The 17339-nt window shown below is 36.6% G+C and overlaps 1 protein-coding gene across 2 annotated transcripts in view; it reads left to right on the top strand.

Moving 5' to 3' along the window:
• The window catches only part of GABRA3 (gamma-aminobutyric acid type A receptor subunit alpha3), a 247227-nt gene that overhangs the window by 85569 nt on the left and 144319 nt on the right, over positions 1–17339 (top strand). For both annotated transcript variants that reach the window (XM_057539110.1, XM_057539108.1), the window contains exon 2: positions 11302–11467. In XM_057539110.1, the coding sequence (XP_057395093.1) occupies positions 11328–11467 (140 nt within the window). In that variant the 5' untranslated portion in view covers positions 11302–11327. The remainder of the gene's footprint in view (positions 1–11301; positions 11468–17339) is intronic.

Genomic DNA, 17339 nt, shown 5'->3' with positions numbered 1-17339 from the left:
TGCTTTTTATTTAGACTGCCTAGTTTATGTTTATTTTTCCTTCATTTCTTCCTTATTTGGATTGATATTTCTTAAATAATTTTATTTTTTCCTACTCTTCTAATGTAAAAGATATATAAGCTGTTTCTACTTATATTTAGTGCATGTCCTAATAAAATACACACTTTACTTTTCAAAGTCTTTTTATTTCCAGAAGTTGTATTTGGTTCTTTTTCAAGTCTCCTAGTTTATTGTTCATAATATCCTGTTCTCTGCAGATATTTTAAGCTTTTTATGTGGAGGTCATAGTTCTTTTATCATATGTGTCTGATAATTCAAAATCTGAAGTATGTGGGGCTTAGTTTCTCTTCTAGTTGTTTCAGTTGTTTCTTTTTCATAATTCCTAGACTCTGTGTTCTTGGTTATCTTTGTATACCTATCAGTGCTTCTGAAAATATTATTTGTGGGGGTTCCAGAAAACCAAATATGAATATATTATTTTCCAGAGATATTTATGTTTGCTTTTGTAGGTCACCCTGTGCATGTTTTGCAGCCACGTAAAAGTAAATTCATGATGAGTTTTCTTGAACGAAACATTAATATGAATTTAGGTTGCAAACCTGAGAGAGAAGCTTCCTGTGGTTTAAAACCTTTGGGGAGAAGAATCTTTCTGTCTTTATTTCTCCATGTTCAGTTCAAATGGAAGCAATGCTCCTGTAGTCTCCTGAGTATTGGAGATGAGACACAGATTTACTTCTGATTCATTGATACTCTGAAATTTTGGCTCTTGGAGCATCTGAGCTCATGTGAGTGAGTGAGTGAGTGAGTGTGTGTGTGTGTCTGTCCGTATGTATGTAGTCAAAGTCCCCATCATTGGAAACTTTTGTTTTGGTTTATACCTGCCTTACTGTATGATATAGTCAAAACCACAACTTATTTTTGTAATTTTATTTTTTTCTCTAACTTTTCCTCTGGTTATTGTTTTTATTTTATTTTCTTGAGATATTCTTCGTTCTGTTTTGTGTAATTAAAGGTGTTGAAGAATGTTGGTTTATGAATATATCTGTCCAACTCTGGGTTCATTCCCCCCAAAATAAAGTTTTGTTTTGTAATTTTAGTTTTTTAATTTTCCTTGAGATGGTGCTTGAAAAGAAGTACTATTATGTGTTATTTAGAGTAGAAATGTCAGTTTATGTTTGTCAGTTGTATTAATTATGGTGTTTGATTTGTCTTCATCTTTTTCAGTTTAATCTGTTGCAAACTGAGTAGTATGTTAATTTACCTCAACAACCCAATATCTTTCCTTTATCTTTTAGTTGTAAGTTCTTGTTTTATATATCCTGAAGTAGTGTTTTTGAAAGTAGAAAGTCTTATGAGTTGCTGCTACTAGTAGGGATGGGGAAGAATAGCATATATACCTGTATATGCTTCAAAGAACATTACAGTACAAAATACATTATATCACCACATACATTTTTAGCTAATTCAGCATTTAGGTTTCTGAGTTATGGTATTTGTGTGACATTAGCTTGTCTTTCCTAACAGCTTTTGGGTCTATATATTCTGTTTTAAAAGATGGAACATGTGCCGTGTAGTTTATCTTAATTCATTCTTAACAGCAATGTATATCATTAAATTTCCTTTTAAGACATTGAATTTTGTCCGTTTTCCATTACTTTTGACAATAAGACTCCTCTTCCCTCACTGGTTTTTGTTGCTATCTACCTCTTCTAATGAGAAGTTGAGAAGAGATATCTTGAATTGTACTAATTCAGAGCCAGGGAGCCCCAAATTTTAGAGGTATCCATATAGAAGCCTACAAAGGAGATAGACTAGAAATGAACAAAGTTGTATTATAACTAGGATGGTAACATGGAGTCCAAGGAATTTTAGAGGAAGAAGTTGTGGTCAGTGCTATCAAAAAGAAAAAAAAAAGGAAAAAAGAAAAGAAAAAGAAAAAAGAGAAAGAAGGGAAGTTCAATCTAATTGGTGATCTTAAGTGTGGGTTATATTTTTAATACCAACATTACTGGTGATCACTGACATAGTACATAGTTTCAGTGAAATGATCAGGGAAGAAAGCAGAATGTAGTTGTTAAAAGAATGAATAGGAGACGAGTAAGGTGGATTTAACAAATTACTCGTGCAAGAAACTTGATTGATGAAGAAAGGAAAGAAGATAACTAGAAAAGAGCATATCAATAGAATATTTTTTTTAGATGGGAGAAACTTGATTATGTTTATAGTCTAAGAGAAAGGAGTCATTAGAGAAGAGAGATCTAAGATACAGGTGAGTAGGAGAGTCAATGGAGGGAAAAGGAGTTGATGAGATCAGGAGCTTAGGTTGATGGATTATCCTTAAAGTGGACAGGTTAACCTTGCTTTATGAAATGAATAGAAGAGAAATTAAGGGTAAATATAAAAGTGAATCTTTTTTGTAGGTTGGGGCAGGGCTGATGTCTTAAGTTTGGTTCCACAGAAACAGACTCTGAGATTAGGATTCATGTGAAAGTGGTTTATTAGGAAGTAATCCCAGGAAAAACCAGAGGAGTGGAAAGTGAGGCAAGGAAGGGAAGGAGGGCAAGCAAGGATAGTATGTCAAGCAAAGTATCATGGAGACAGTGTGGGTCACACCTCAACATTGTCCCCATCAGGGAGCTGCAGTATTTGTACCTCTGCACCTGTTAATACTGGTTAAGGGCTACCCAGGTTTGGAGAGAAGGCACAGCAAAGTCAATATAGAAGAAACTGATAAAGAGATACAAGGGGATATGGGTGAAGCGTTGTTAGTATGTGCTATGGATGTTTTGTCTTTCCTGAGCATCTTGACTTTTTCTTAAGAACCGTTGTAAATTTCCTTGAATAGGCAACTTGAGATGAATGACAAGTTTAGAGCAAACAGTTGAGAGGAGTAGTGGAGAGGGCTGATTTATGACAAATCAAAGAATTGAATGGTTCTGGCCTTGGAGACTGATTTGTTGTGGGGCTGCTTTGCATGACATGGAATTTTCTTCAGCAGCATTCACCAGTCTAAGAGAACACGGATTTTTTTTTTTTTTTTGGTTTGTTGGTCCAAGAAAGTATTTCTGAGCAAACACGGTGGAAGGTCGTATATGCCAGGTTCTGGTGAAAGAGTAATTCAAGTGATTTACTATTGGCTCCAGCCTTCAAATGAAAGGAAGTAGCACTAAGCAAGACTAAGAGAATAGGAGATAATGGAAGGATCAATAGACAGAAGCTCTAATTTCAAAGAGCAAGTGGAGTAGAAGTAATAGTTTAAAAACTAGAAGAATAACATAATAAAGACAGAAATTAAAGATACTGGAGTTTAAGATTTTTGACGCAGTTATGGAGCAATTATGTATAAGATAAAGAGAATGTGGCTCTGAGCATAGATTGATAAAGTGGAATATATAGATACATTATCAACACCAACAATGAAATACTGAAGATGATGGAAGGACATAAAAAGTGTGAGTTGAGCACTGTTTTTGAATCAATGTGGGGAGGCAATAAGGAGGTTGGTGTAAGACTAATGAGGGCAGAGGGTGATACAGATAGATGGTGTGAACCTCAAATGACAAGGAGTGTATGCACACAGGAGAGGAATAGTTTCAAAGCGGCATTAAAGAGATGAGATAATTCTGATCCTGTCTCTCAGTTGCATAATGTGTGGGACTATGCACATGCTACACTTTAGAGGAAAGTTAATGAAGTAGTGTCTTTGACGTAAACCCAATTTATTTAAAGCAGGGAGAAGGGGAGATTTTTCTGTTAAGAGGTTGAGGACACAGGAACATTTGTTTCCCATAAAATGAAAGATTAAAAGGCATGGGGGAAAGGTAGTCTTCAGAATATATCTCTGAGAAGGAAAGGATCCCTAGAATAGTGTGGGCATGAACTCAGAAAGCATTCTTTTTTCCAACAAATATTTTACTGAGTAGCTACCATATGCCAGGCACTGTTCTGTGGCTTGGAAATAGAGATAAGGTCTCTGTTCTAATGAAACATATCTAGTGGGGGAAACAGAAAATAAACAAGTAAATATATGATGTAATTTTAGGTAGTGCTATATCCTATAAGAAAAATGGTACTGGGTAAGGGGATAGAGAGAGATGAGAAAGGAGCATGCAGTTTTAGATAACAGTGATCAGGGAAAGTTTCTCTGAAACAGGGGCACAGAACTAGAATCCTAAAGAAAGTAAAGGAGTGAGCCAAAGTGATTTATGGAAGAAGAGCATTTATGGCAGAGAGAAGAGCAAGTGCAAAGCCCCTAAAGCAGGAAGGAGCATGCTGGATGTTTTCAAGGAACAGTAGGAAAATCAGTTTAACCTGATATGAGTAGTGGAGAGGGAAAGTAGAAAGAGGTGAGATTCAGAGGTAGCCAGTGGTCAAATCAAGTAGATCCTTATAGGTCATGACAAGTACTTTGGATCCAATGAAGATCCACTGGAAAAATTTGAGAATGGAGGGTTATAATCTGACTTATATTTTTAAAAACTCACTCTGGCTGCTGTGCAGGTAATGGACTGTAGGGGACAGGAGAGGAAGGAGCAAGACAAGTTAGGAGGCCATTCACTGCAGTCATGGTGGTGAGAGATGATGGTTTAAATAAGCTTGTGGGCATTGGAGGTAGTGAGAAGTGGTTAGAGTCTGAATCTGTTTTGAAGTCAACAGGATAAGCTGATAGTTTGGATATATGGTGTAGAAGAGAGAAATCAAGGTGTAGATGTGGTTTGGGTATGGGTGGATTTGATGTGAGGTGTGTGAGAGAGAAGAGTTATTGGTCTAGTGTTGTTTTCACTTCATTGATTCCCTTTTACTCTGTTTTGTTCACTGCTGTACTCCCAGCACCTAGAACCTGGTAAGTAGATGGTGCTTCATAAGTTTTGAATGAATGAATAGTGAGTGGTTTAGGTGGAGTGATAGGTGAAAATACTTGATTGGTATAAGGGGAATCAGAAAATGAGAAGTGAAGAAGTTGACATAGTGATATCAAAAATTATTGAAATGAATTACCATAAATGGAAGCAGAGAAATTAGGAAAGAGGTGGAGGGGGATGTCAGGTCAAGGGAGGGCTGCTTTTTTTTTTGATCATGGATGATAATTACATCATTTTTTTATGCTGCAGGAAATGAGCCAGTAGATAGGGAAAAAATGACAAGTGTGGGAGAGAGAAGAAAATCACTGAATTAAAATCCTTGAGCAGGAGACAGGGAATAGGATCCAGGGCACATGTACAAGGGATAGCATAAGATGAGACTAGACACCTCTTGTAACAAGGGAAAGGTAGAGTATATGCCTGAGATTCAGGTAGATTGTAATAATTGATATTATGAGGATAAAATCTTCTGATTGTTTTATTTTTCCTGGAAAATAAGAAGCAAAGCCATCTGTTGAGAGTCTGGGAGAAGAGTTACTGGAGAATTAAGGAGAGAAAAGAAAGTAAAAAATAGTTGTTTCAGAAAGTGGGAGAGTAAATTGGTTTGGCAAATGTAAAAGGATCATGGGACATTTGAAGTATGTTGAGGAAAATTTAAAGGGAGACCAGTCAGGAATAATTATGGATTTTTCTCCAGCTATATTTAGCTGATTAGTTGCAGGCAAAGAGATGGATTTAACCAGGGCTTATATTTTTTCCAGGCAGTCACAACAGAGTAAGGGAAAGGCAAGTGTGTTGAGGGTTCACAGCAGAGAATGATTATAATGATTTTAATTACAGACTATGTATGTAATCCAAGTAGGATAAGAAAGTAAGAACACCAAGGTGATTATGGGCAATTTAAAGGTGGTAAGATCAAGGGATTAGAGATAGGAGGGTAGAAGGGTTGACAGTATAAAGGTACTGGATGAAAAGGGTTGGAAATATATCATCAGAGAGTTATTTGAGATCATAGATTTGTAATGACAAGATTTAGGCTATGACCATGGGAGTGAGTGGCTGAATTAGGATGGAGCTGAGGCTTGTTGGAGGGCAAGAGATCAAGGAATTTATTTGTAGGTTACAGTGACCAAGGATTACTATATATCAAACATAATGCTTAATTCTGTACATGAACTACACCACTTAATTCTTATAACACTCCTATATGCCAGTAGTACCATTATCAACATTTTATAGATGAGAATGTTGAGTCAAATCACTCACCCAATGTCAGATTTCTATGTGGTATATCAAGGATTGGAACTAGGATGTTTCTTACTCCAAAACCTTTAATAGTGGCAGTGACCTGAGGCTGAGTAGAATTAGATGGCCTTAAATGAAACTCTGGTGACAAATTTAGACAAAGAAATGGCAGAGTTGGCTTCATTGTATCTGGGTAGCAGCACTTGGGATACCTCTGTTCAGGTAAAGTTCTGGCAGATAGTGCCTCATAGCATCCAAGCAGGGGAGTTGGTGGGCAGAGTGTTGGTACTTTCTAAGCACTAAGGTAAAGGAGTTTTAGGAATTCTTATAGAAGAATGTACTGTATCGGTGCCTTGTACAAAGTGGATGCTCAAGTGTTTGTGATAAAATGAATTTATATTTGGACAGGATATGACAGCTGACTCATCCTGGTAACAGGTCTTTAGCCAGGCATTTTATGTATGTTATATTATTTAATCTTTAGAATTCTTAGAAGATGAGTATTATTACCCCCATTTTATGTTGAAGAAGGAGGTCTTTAAAGCCTAACATGACTAGTATTTGGTAATTCCAAGTAGTCTCTTAATCTAGTGTGTTCCAAAGCCCATCCTACACCCTATCCTTTATACTATCTTACCTCATTTAGGGATGTGACTTTTTCAAAATAGCATTCATTAGCTATTTATTAAGTATGCATTATTTATCAAGCACTTTTCTATGCATTGGGCATATATCTATGGATAAAACAAGCAAAATTCCTTGTGCCCATTGAGCTTATATTCTACTGGGGAAAGAGACGATAACAAAAAACATAAAATATATGCTAGAAGTGCTAAAAGGGAAAATAGAGCAGGCAACTGCACAGGAAGTATCTGGGATGTGTAGAAGGATTGAATTTTTAGGTAGGGTGGTCAGGGAAGGTCTCAATGAGAAAGGTGATATTTGGATAAAAACCTAAAGTGAAGGAATGAACAAACTATCTGGAAATTGGATGGAAGAATATTCCAGGTAGAGGCAATAGCAGATGCAAAGGCTCTAGAGCTGGAGCATGCCTGGCATATCCAATGAGTGGCAAGGAGGCCATATGGCTGAAATGGAGTGAGTAAAAGAGGAGGGTAGTAGAGGTTAGCCAGCTATTTGGGGATAAGATCATGTAGGTTCTTGTAGGTCATAATAAGGCTTTTTGAAATGGGAAGCGATTGGATGATTTTGAACAGAGGAGAGACATGATCTGACTTAACACTTTATAATTTCACTCTGTCTGCTGTTTAAAGAACAGACTGTAAGGGAGCAAGGGCACAGGCAGCAAGACCAGTTAAGAGGCTTTTATAATGATCTCAGCAAGAGATGACAAGCCAGAGTAGCAGCAGAGGTGATGACCAGTGGTTTTATTCTGGATATGTTTCCTTTCTAATGGAATGCCCATGAGACTTGTTTATGGATTGAATGTGGGGTGTGAGAGTAAAAGTGGAGTCAAGAATGACATCAGAGTTTTTACTGAGCAGATGGAAGGGTGGGGTTACTATTACCTGAAATGAGAAAGACTGCAGGAGGACCAGGTCTGTGTGTGTGTGTAGGTGGATATTTGAACGTGTTAGGTTTAAGATGCTTCTCAGACATCTAAGTGCAGATATGGGTTGCAGGAGAGATCTAGGATGGAGATATTAATTTGTAAGTTATCAGCTAATAGAGATTTCCCTCTGGTTAGTTCCTTGTACCTTCCTTTAGTTCTTGAGCGGAGTGAATTGATAGAGTAACCATTGTTATTTTGGCTATGCAATTACATATTATGGTGACTTGAGCATGTGTCATGATTGTGTGTTCCTGTACCATAGATAATACATTCTAATACCAAGATTATCTGAGCCTGCACAAGGGTTGTCACCTCCTATATTATAGCCAATCTGACCCTACCAGAGAGATCTGCCATTGTGACCATGGTTATCTGAATACACTCATTGGTTTTAAGCTCATACGTCATCGGTGTTTATTCATTTGCTGTACTTATATGAGCATACACCATGGTTGTCTACTTTTGCAGTGTACACTGGCTTCTTTATACTAACTTTAAAACTAATATTAGGTTTTACATTCTGCTCATGCAACATAGTTGTTTGAATATTCATGTCATTATATGATGTTCCTTTGCTGTAATTTTCAGTATATTCATCATGGGTATGTGTAGTATTATATTTGTTTGTTCATATGTTATAAATAGCAATTTATTCACCATGGTCATCATTACTTGAAAGATATCAATTCTTCATTATGGCCACTTGCATCTATACCTTACCTCTCAGCTCCAGTGGAAAAATTTGAGCATGTCAACCTACTCTTGGACCATGGCTTCTGTTCCTGCATCATGGCAGTCTAGCATGGCCATCTACTCCTAAACCATGTCACTTAATTCTTATATCATGGTTGCCGTGATACACACATTGTGCATGCACACATCGTGGTTAAGGACTAATATACCAAATACTTCTTCACATTCATCATGGTTGTTTAAGCATATACCATAGTTGTCTCCAGCTAGATAGATGCTTTATCATGTTTGAAGGCTCTTTGTTCAAGTGTCATGGTTTATGTACTATGGTCACTTGAAAATTCAGCAAGGTTGTTAGAATAATTTTGAGTGTCTTCTCTTCTACTGCCCTTCTCTGTACTGTTTGATGATCATCTGAGCATGTACATGGATTTATGTTCATTTAATGCTAATAGCTTCTAATGTGCCATATTTCTCTGTACATATATCAGGGTTGGGTCCTGTTTTATAGATATTTGCTAACTTGCTAAGACTCTGCCTGTTCCAGTGGCATGTTGTTTTTTAATTAAAACATTAATTCTGGTAAAAAAAAAACACATAACAAACAATCAGCCATTTTAACTGTACAGTTTAATGTTGTTAAGTATATTCACATTGTTGTACAGCAGTCTAGTGGCATTCTTTTGATCATGAGCAACGTCTTAATGAAATGTGTACCAAGGCCCTCTTCTCTTGTTCAGTGGTTAGTAGGCTTATGTGCTATGGTTTTCTGACATATACCATAGTCAAATGGTTTTATATCATAAATGTGTTCACATGAATAATAATAATGTTGTTTGCTAACAAGTGTCATGGTAGTTGGAGGGCACGTATTATGTCCAACCTCTTTTATATATAATGGATGTCTTCTCATGCATAATGGTTATTTGAACATGTATCTTAGTCATGAGTTTATATAACATTGTTGTCTTCTTATGCATCATAGTTTTCTCCTTCCAAATCATGGGCATTTGTTTCTGTGTCATTGGCATCTATGCTTAGTGTGAAGATTTGCTGCTTGTTTACCATGATCATTTGAACATAAGCCATAGTTATATACTAGAATAGCATAGTTGAACATACATTATGAGTATTTTGCTCATGCAGCATGGCCATCTTCTCCTAAACCCAGGATTGTTACTCAGGCAGTCATGTTTTTTAAGCATGCATCATAGTTCTGTCCTATATTCCATGCATTATTTCTACAATTTAGACTTCATATCCTGTACCAAGTCTCTTTGTTCCTGTAGAGTAATTGTCAATCATGATTATATGAGCATTAACCTTTGTCATGTGATTTTCAACATTAGGGTCTTCTGAAGTCCTGTGGATGTTTGAGCATATGTCAGAGTTATTGCCCATACTACAGCTGTTTCTCTTGCCCCAGAATTGTCTGTTTATGCACCATATTTTCTTACTCGTATGCTATGGTTTTCTTAACTGTACTGTTTCTGTTGATTTCTGTAAAATAGCCATCAACTCTTGTACAGCTCATGAATCATGAATGTCACAGCACATATTAAATTGAGCATAAGAAATTGCTGTTTTGTGAAAGAAAAATTGTCAAATATTGGCAAATTTATGTGATACAACTGAATACTATGACTATTTCTATCTATAATGTGGACATTTTCTCATGTCAGAAATCCATTTTCTCCTGTATCATAGTTTTCTATGCCTGTATCAGATTCAAGAAGACAATCTAATATAGAACCTAGTGGCTGCTTTGGGGCGGGGGGGTGGAGTGGTTAGGATCAATTTAGAAAGATTTTGTTCTTCATCTTCTCATCTACCAGAATAGCTCTTCAGCATGTATCTGTTTTACATATTAGTGTCTTGTATAAACTTTCCTTGGGAAAAACGTTTCATATCCTTCTATGCCCTCTGAAAATTAAACCACCTATATGACTGTAAAAGAGTATGGTGCTGGGTCAGAATTAGGTCTCCTTTAAGTGGTCAGTGTCTCAAATTCAAAGAAGCCATAAGGTTTAGAGGTAACAAGCAAGTGCCTCTTTACACTGTTTTCTTAACCCCATGTCCTGGGTAAACTCTACCAGTCCAGAGTTCATAAAACAGCCCTGCATATAGGCAACTCAAAATTGCATAATTCTATCATCAGTATAATTTGCTGACCACGTAGGGACTTCTGTACCAGGAGACTGGGCTTGGATTTCTTCTTTATGTTGTGGCCTCTATATGGGACTGGTTTTGCCCTCAAATATCTCTTTATGGGAAAACATTGCATTCCTATTCAGGAATCATGGTGTCTCATCATTCAGCATTTTCTCAACCCGATTCAGAGGATACAGTCGATCTTCTCCAGGCCCTTTGATATTTTGGAAAACTGCTTAACTGTATCAAGATGAGAATCGATCCCAAAAATTCTATAAAGAGACTCCAGGTCTTAATATTCTAGGATTTTCTACAATATTATATAATTATTCATGGAAAAGGCATTTGTGATAGTAAAAAATCAAACAGGATTGGGGGAAAATAAAATGAAGACATGAGAGATTATTTTAAGATCTCGGATTATAAGAGGTAACTGAGGCTAAGAGAAGTTCTGTGACTCACCTAGTTACAAGAAGACAGGGAAAAAGATGGCATTGTAACCTAAGACTTCCAATTACTGATTTAGAGTCTTTATACTACCCTCTATTGTTTGGGCTCTGGTATAATCAAGAGAGGGATATGCCAGGAGTGAATTTTGGTGGCATTGATGAACTGCAGAAGGAGGACTGTCACAGTAAGCATTTAGTAGCTGTATATTATGGAAGTTAAATGGCTCTAATAGAGTTGAATAAAATCTTTTTTTTCACCACTTCTTCCTCCTTCCCTTTGTCTTCTACTCCTTTCCCCTTCCTCTTTCCCTGAACATGGAACTCACAGGTCTCTCCAAGTTGGTGCCTAAGAAGATGATAATCACACAAATAAGTCAGTTCTACATGACTAGCCTTGGGCTTCTCTTCCTGATTAATATTCTCCCTGGAACAACTGGCCAAGGGGAATCAAGACGACAAGAACCTGGGGACTTTGTGAAGCAGGATATTGGCGGGTAAGTACCCTTAACTCCTAGAACAAAAGAAGACTGTGATAAATTATTGCCTTTGACCAGAGCTTTTTTTTTTAATTGAAGAATAGTTGAGTTACAATATTGTGTTAATTTCAGGTGTAGAGCAAAGTGATTCAGTTATATAAATATTCTTTTTTTTCAGATTATTTTCCATTATTGGTTGTTACAAGATATTGAATATTGTTCCCTGTGATATATAGTAAATCCTTGTTGCTTATCTGTTTTATATATAGTAGTGTGTATCTGTTAATTCCATACTCCTAATTTATCCCTCCCCCTCCCTTTCCCCTTTGGTAACCATGAGTTTGTTTTCTATCTCTGTGAGTCTGTTTCTGTTGCATATGTAGATTCATCTGTTAAGGAAGGAAACTTGTAAGAAGTAAGGGAAGTGAGATAGGGAAGGAGCAAAAGTAAAACAAAGGTGTGATTTCACTTGAAGTGTAGCTTCCATTTGATCCCATGGGGAGATACGGAGCATGAATGGCACTATAATTTTGGCAAGGGGCCTGGCTTTTGTAGCTTCATCTTAGTCAGTCATTGTCCTCCCAGGCATTTTAGAGTGAGATGGTTCCCTTCAGCTGATGGTAATACCCTGAAGTAGCTGGGGGATGGTTTTACTGGCATAGTAAAAGAAATCTTGACGTAGTAGTAACAGTAAATACTATATTTGGTTTCTTCATGCTTTTATGGCTATGCTTTCTACCCTTCACTTTACAGATTCAATCAATCCCTAAGATTTGTCATTTCTTCCTCCCACATCCCTTGGATTCATCTACTTTTTTCCAACTTTCCTGCTACCACCCTAGTTTAACCCGATGTTGTCTTCCACTTGGACTACTGCAAGAGTCTCTAATTGGTTTTACTTCCTAAAGTCTGTAGCCAGTGTTTCTTCTACAATGCATGTTGCATTATATCTGTCCTATTTAGAGTTACTTAATGACTTTCTATTATCCCTAAAGTCCCAACTCCTTAATATGATTTTATAAGACCCAGTATGACCCAGCCTCCACCCATTTGTCACCCTTATTTCTAGTCCTCCTGTCACCAAACTCTATGTTCTTTAGCTATTTTGAACTTCTTTTGACTTTAAAAGTCAACCTCATTCAGAGAATATCATTACTAGAAATCACCCCCTTAGCCTCTACATATTTCAATATTACAGAGGATATTTTATTCTTTGGTAGTGTTTGTTGTTGTTTTACATTTGGCTATTGTCCCATATACTTGGAAGCATTAGGACTTGTTCCTAATTATTTTTGCAGAGTTGATTATCTTAATGTACTCTGAGTCTTTCCATCTTCTATCAGCATTTTCAACAATAATCTCTGGGGCTGAGGGCTACACAACTGGACTGATAGGTCCTTAGAAATGTGGCCCATGAGGCCCTTTTTGTTCTTTATCCCAGTGTGCGGAAAAAAAAAAGACTAATTATGTCTTATTAACTTCTCATGTATGTGATTTCATTGGGCATGATAGGTGTTCTAAATGAGATGGAAGTTCTAAATAAATGAATCTTACCTCTTCAAATGTTAAAGCCTTTTAAATTTTAACTCTGAGAATTAAAGTTCTCTAAAAATGTATTGCATGTTATCTAATAATCCTAAACAAGGATTTTGAACAGAACAGTCCCACTTCTTGGTGACTCTCTGATCATCATAAAGAGCATTCATTGTATTTATCCTATATCTGCTTTTTTTCTTTTTGTGTCTCCATCCTCAGTGTCAGTTGCCACCTCTCCTGTTTACATTGGTTTGCTTATGTCCTGTTGGTGCTTAGAAAATCAGATAATCAAGCCTTTTAATAATTATATTAAAGAGAAGGCTAAAACATCCTGCTTGAAAAAGCAGAGACTGTTGAGGAGTACTGGTTTATTGACCAGTACTTTGTTGAAATCATGTTCTAAATGCAATTGTTCTCAATGTTTGGTATGTGTAAGCAAGGAAGCAGTCTCCACACCTGGAGAATTTGATTTAGTAGCTCTGAGGATAGTGCCTAAAATTTGCATTTTTATCAAGTGCCCCACATGATTCTGATGTAAGGAATCTTCGAACAATACTTTGGGGACGCAGTCCTTGTTTTCAAAGAACTTACAGTATAGTTAGGAATATGGGATTCTGAAATTTTAGAATAGCAGACATGGGAAAATGCATAGAGAGCATCTAGTCTGATTCCTCATTTTGTGCATGAAGAAATTGAGTTCCAGAAAAGGAAATTTACTTTTCTAAGACTTTACAGAAAATTAATAGTAGAGCTAGGTCTAGAACACCAGCCTCTGATTCCAAGTCCCATATTTTTAAAAAAAAGCTACAGGGAACAATTTCAGCTTCATGTAATAAAGGAATATCTCATACTCCTGCTTCCTTGTTTGACCATTAACAAATGAGAACTATATGTGTGAACAGTGTTAGGTTGGAGCATTATGAAACTGTCATTTCTCTGGGTCAAAATGGTTGAATATAAGCAATTTCATGATGGGTCAACCTCAGTAGCAAGTAAATGCCAAATGGATATTCTGTCCAGGTCTGACTGCGATTTGTTGAAACTTGAGATGTGTATCAGTCAGGATCCCAAAGAATACAGATGGGACATTTCAAATAAGACTATTTGAGGAGGGTACATTTGCAAAGGACCTAATAGTAAAGGTATGGTCTGGGTGTAGATACACCCCCAACAGATACAGCAAGAACCTAAGGCCAGCAGTAGGTACGTCATGTAAAACAAGTTTACTTAAGAGGTGAAGAGATCTTTAGTGGAGGCGATTTCACAGGGAGAGAGCCAAGAGATTACATACCCAGACTTTCCCTTCTTTTTCCCTCTGTCTTCTGAAGCCAGAGGCTGTGGCAGCCCTGTTGATATAGTTCATATAGTTTTCCCTTATAAGAAAGAGAACAGGGTGAAGAGTGCATAATATATCTGGAAGGGGAAATGAAAGACACTGGGCACAGGCTATACATTTACATGACACCATATCACCACTTTTTCTGCATCAAGATTACATAGTGCTGGCAGTGGTGAGAGCAGATACTGTGAATTTAAGAGGAAATGGTTGAACTGTTGATTCATTGTCTCTTTGTCACATTCATAGTCTGACTTGGTGCCATGTTCCATAGGTCCTTGTAAGTGTCTGCTTTCATAGTGAAATATATTTTCTCAGTTATCTTAATCTCAGAATAAACTGGCACCTGTGGCCACACATGTAAATACTAAGTTACTAAGAGAAACATGAAAGACTTGGTTTTTATTTTACTTTAACTCAGTGAATAATGTGGACAGGCGTGGCACATGTTGAGTGGGAATGTCTCAAGCTAATTTTGACTTGAATTATAAGTATGCAAAGTCTAATCTCTTCCATGTGTATATAATCTCTATTATGGAATCAATACATTAATACTTTTACCATTCAATCACCAAATCTTAAAATTTAAGAATCAGATGTGGGACCTGAGAAGCTGTAAGTCCTAAGCTCCTACCCTGATCAAGAATCCCTCTTGCATTATGCTTTATGATTGACCTACCAGTTTGAATCCCTCCAGTAGTAAACTGCATTATTACCACGGGCATATAGCTCTAGGGATTGGAAAGTGCTTCCTAAATTGAGCAGAAGTCCACCTTCCTCTAATGCCTACCAGTTTTAGGTCCCTGTGGCACTTGCTTCCTTTTCCACATAACAGGTCTCAGAGCTACTCCATGCTTTCTTGTCTACAGGATAACTCTTATTACTTTCAACTATTCTCCTGACATGATACGATTTTCCAGACATTGCTTAAAACTGAACACTCTCCTTTGTTCTCTAATTAGATTTTTTTGAAACTTAGTTCAATACTTTATTCTTATTTATAGTTTTAATATCCTATCATGTTACTTTAAAACTTATGTTTAAATAACTCTTACATGTACCAAACACTATTCTAAGTGCTTTACATAGGTTAATCCATATAATCCTTATAACAGACCTGCTACCTAGGTGCTGCTATTATTCCTGTTTCACAGATAAAATATGGAGACATGGAGAGGTCAAGTAACTTGCCAAAGCTCACACAGTTAAAAAGTGGCAGAGCCAGGACTGAAACCCAGACAGTCTGGCTCCAGAGTACATGCTATTAATTGCTACAATGTATTGCTTTTCATGTGTTTGGTCACTTTTAAGTATGAATTAGGCACATGTCCATTTATTTTGTGTACATGAACATTTACTTATGTATAGTAATCCCTCAATCTCTGAATACTTAATATCTCAGCCACATGACTGCCTAGCCTGTGCTAAAATGGGACAAACGTAATTTTCTTATAGGACCTAGAGGAATAAGAAATATCATTTTCCATTTTGAAGTAGAAGTGTAGAATTTGTAACACAGGGCAGAGCTGGACATTTGAAGCCAGGATCAAGAATATTTGGTAGATGACACTATGACTTCCTATTGTACCATGTCAGGAGGCAAGGTCGTCTCAGTATTACTGATGCTAAATGTGATCTCTTGGTTAAGGTAATGACTGTCAGGACTCTCCATTGTAAGGATACTAGTCACTAGGATTGATTGAGAGATTTGAGGCCGTGACCAGCTCTTTGCTTTGGTCATGGCCATGGTTGTGGGGTAGAGAGTAAATAATAGTGGGGAAGAGAATATGCCTAGTACTGTAGTTTCCCTTCTTTTGTGTCATAATTCTTTTCTCCACATAGGCAGTGTTATAAATGGTTCTCAGGCTGGCGTATGAAAGTCCACTTAATGAGCAATGTTGCTGAAATAGTGCTCATGCATTGGCAATTACAATCATTCAGATAAATTATGAGAAATAAAGACTTGTGTAGCCTTGCCTGGAAAAGTAGCTACCCTTTATGGCATTGTTTCAAAGGAAGAATGTACCTTTAATTCTTTGCAAACTTTGGAATACAACCCATTTTAAGTTGGGGTACACCTGCTGATGTTCACATATGAAATCATATCTCTAAGGTCTAGTACCTTGTTATTTAATCATTCACAAGATACAGTAGTCAGATCTTCTCGTGTGTTTCTGTGAAGCAGTGGCTTTTAGTTACTAAGAAGGTATGAAGGACTTGGTTTTTATTTTACTTTAATTCAGCAAATAGTGTGAACAGGTGGACCACATAGTGAATGGGTGTGTCTTAAGCTAATACTTCTTTAGTTTCATTACCAGTCTATAGAAGCCATTTAAGAAAAAGAAAGTTGTCTTTTTGAGATAGATTGGACATATTCTAGTGAAAAATCAGTTGATTCTTTTTTCTTTAAGTGGCTTCTGTAAAAACATTAGAATGTATGTTATTGAATTCCAGGTGTTTCTCATTCCCTTCCCAGTATATAACTGGTATCCCTAGTGCTGAATTTTTAGCTAGACCTTTCCACTTATTGGAATGACTGGACTTGGAAAATGAAAACATGGGGAGTATTGGGAAATGGTGAATAATCTTATATGGCTATGATTTCTGGTCAGAAAGAGAAGTAGTGGAATTTACACCTGTAAAAGTATATTGGGAATAGATTGCAGATTCACAGAAAGCCATGAACATCAGGCCAAGGAGTTGGATTTTATTTGGTAACCACGAAGACTTATGAAAGGTCTGTGAGCATTGCAGATATATGATCTGAAAAGGAATTTTTAGAAATACTTTTTTTAAATTGAGATATAATTGACATATAACATTGTGTAAGTTTAAGGTGTAAAATGTTTTGGTTTGATACATTTATATATTGCAATATGATTATAGTAGAGTTAGCTAATGCCTTTATGATGTCACATATTTATCATTTCTTTTGTGTTGAGAACAGTTAAGATTTACTCTCTTAGTAACCTTGAAGTTTATAATATAGTATTGTTGACTATAATCACTATGTTATAT

The sequence above is a fragment of the Balaenoptera acutorostrata genome, chromosome X (assembly GCF_949987535.1).
Source record: "Balaenoptera acutorostrata chromosome X, mBalAcu1.1, whole genome shotgun sequence".
Classification (NCBI taxonomy): Eukaryota; Metazoa; Chordata; class Mammalia; order Artiodactyla; family Balaenopteridae; genus Balaenoptera; species Balaenoptera acutorostrata.
This window is presented reverse-complemented; position numbering and strand designations above follow the sequence as displayed.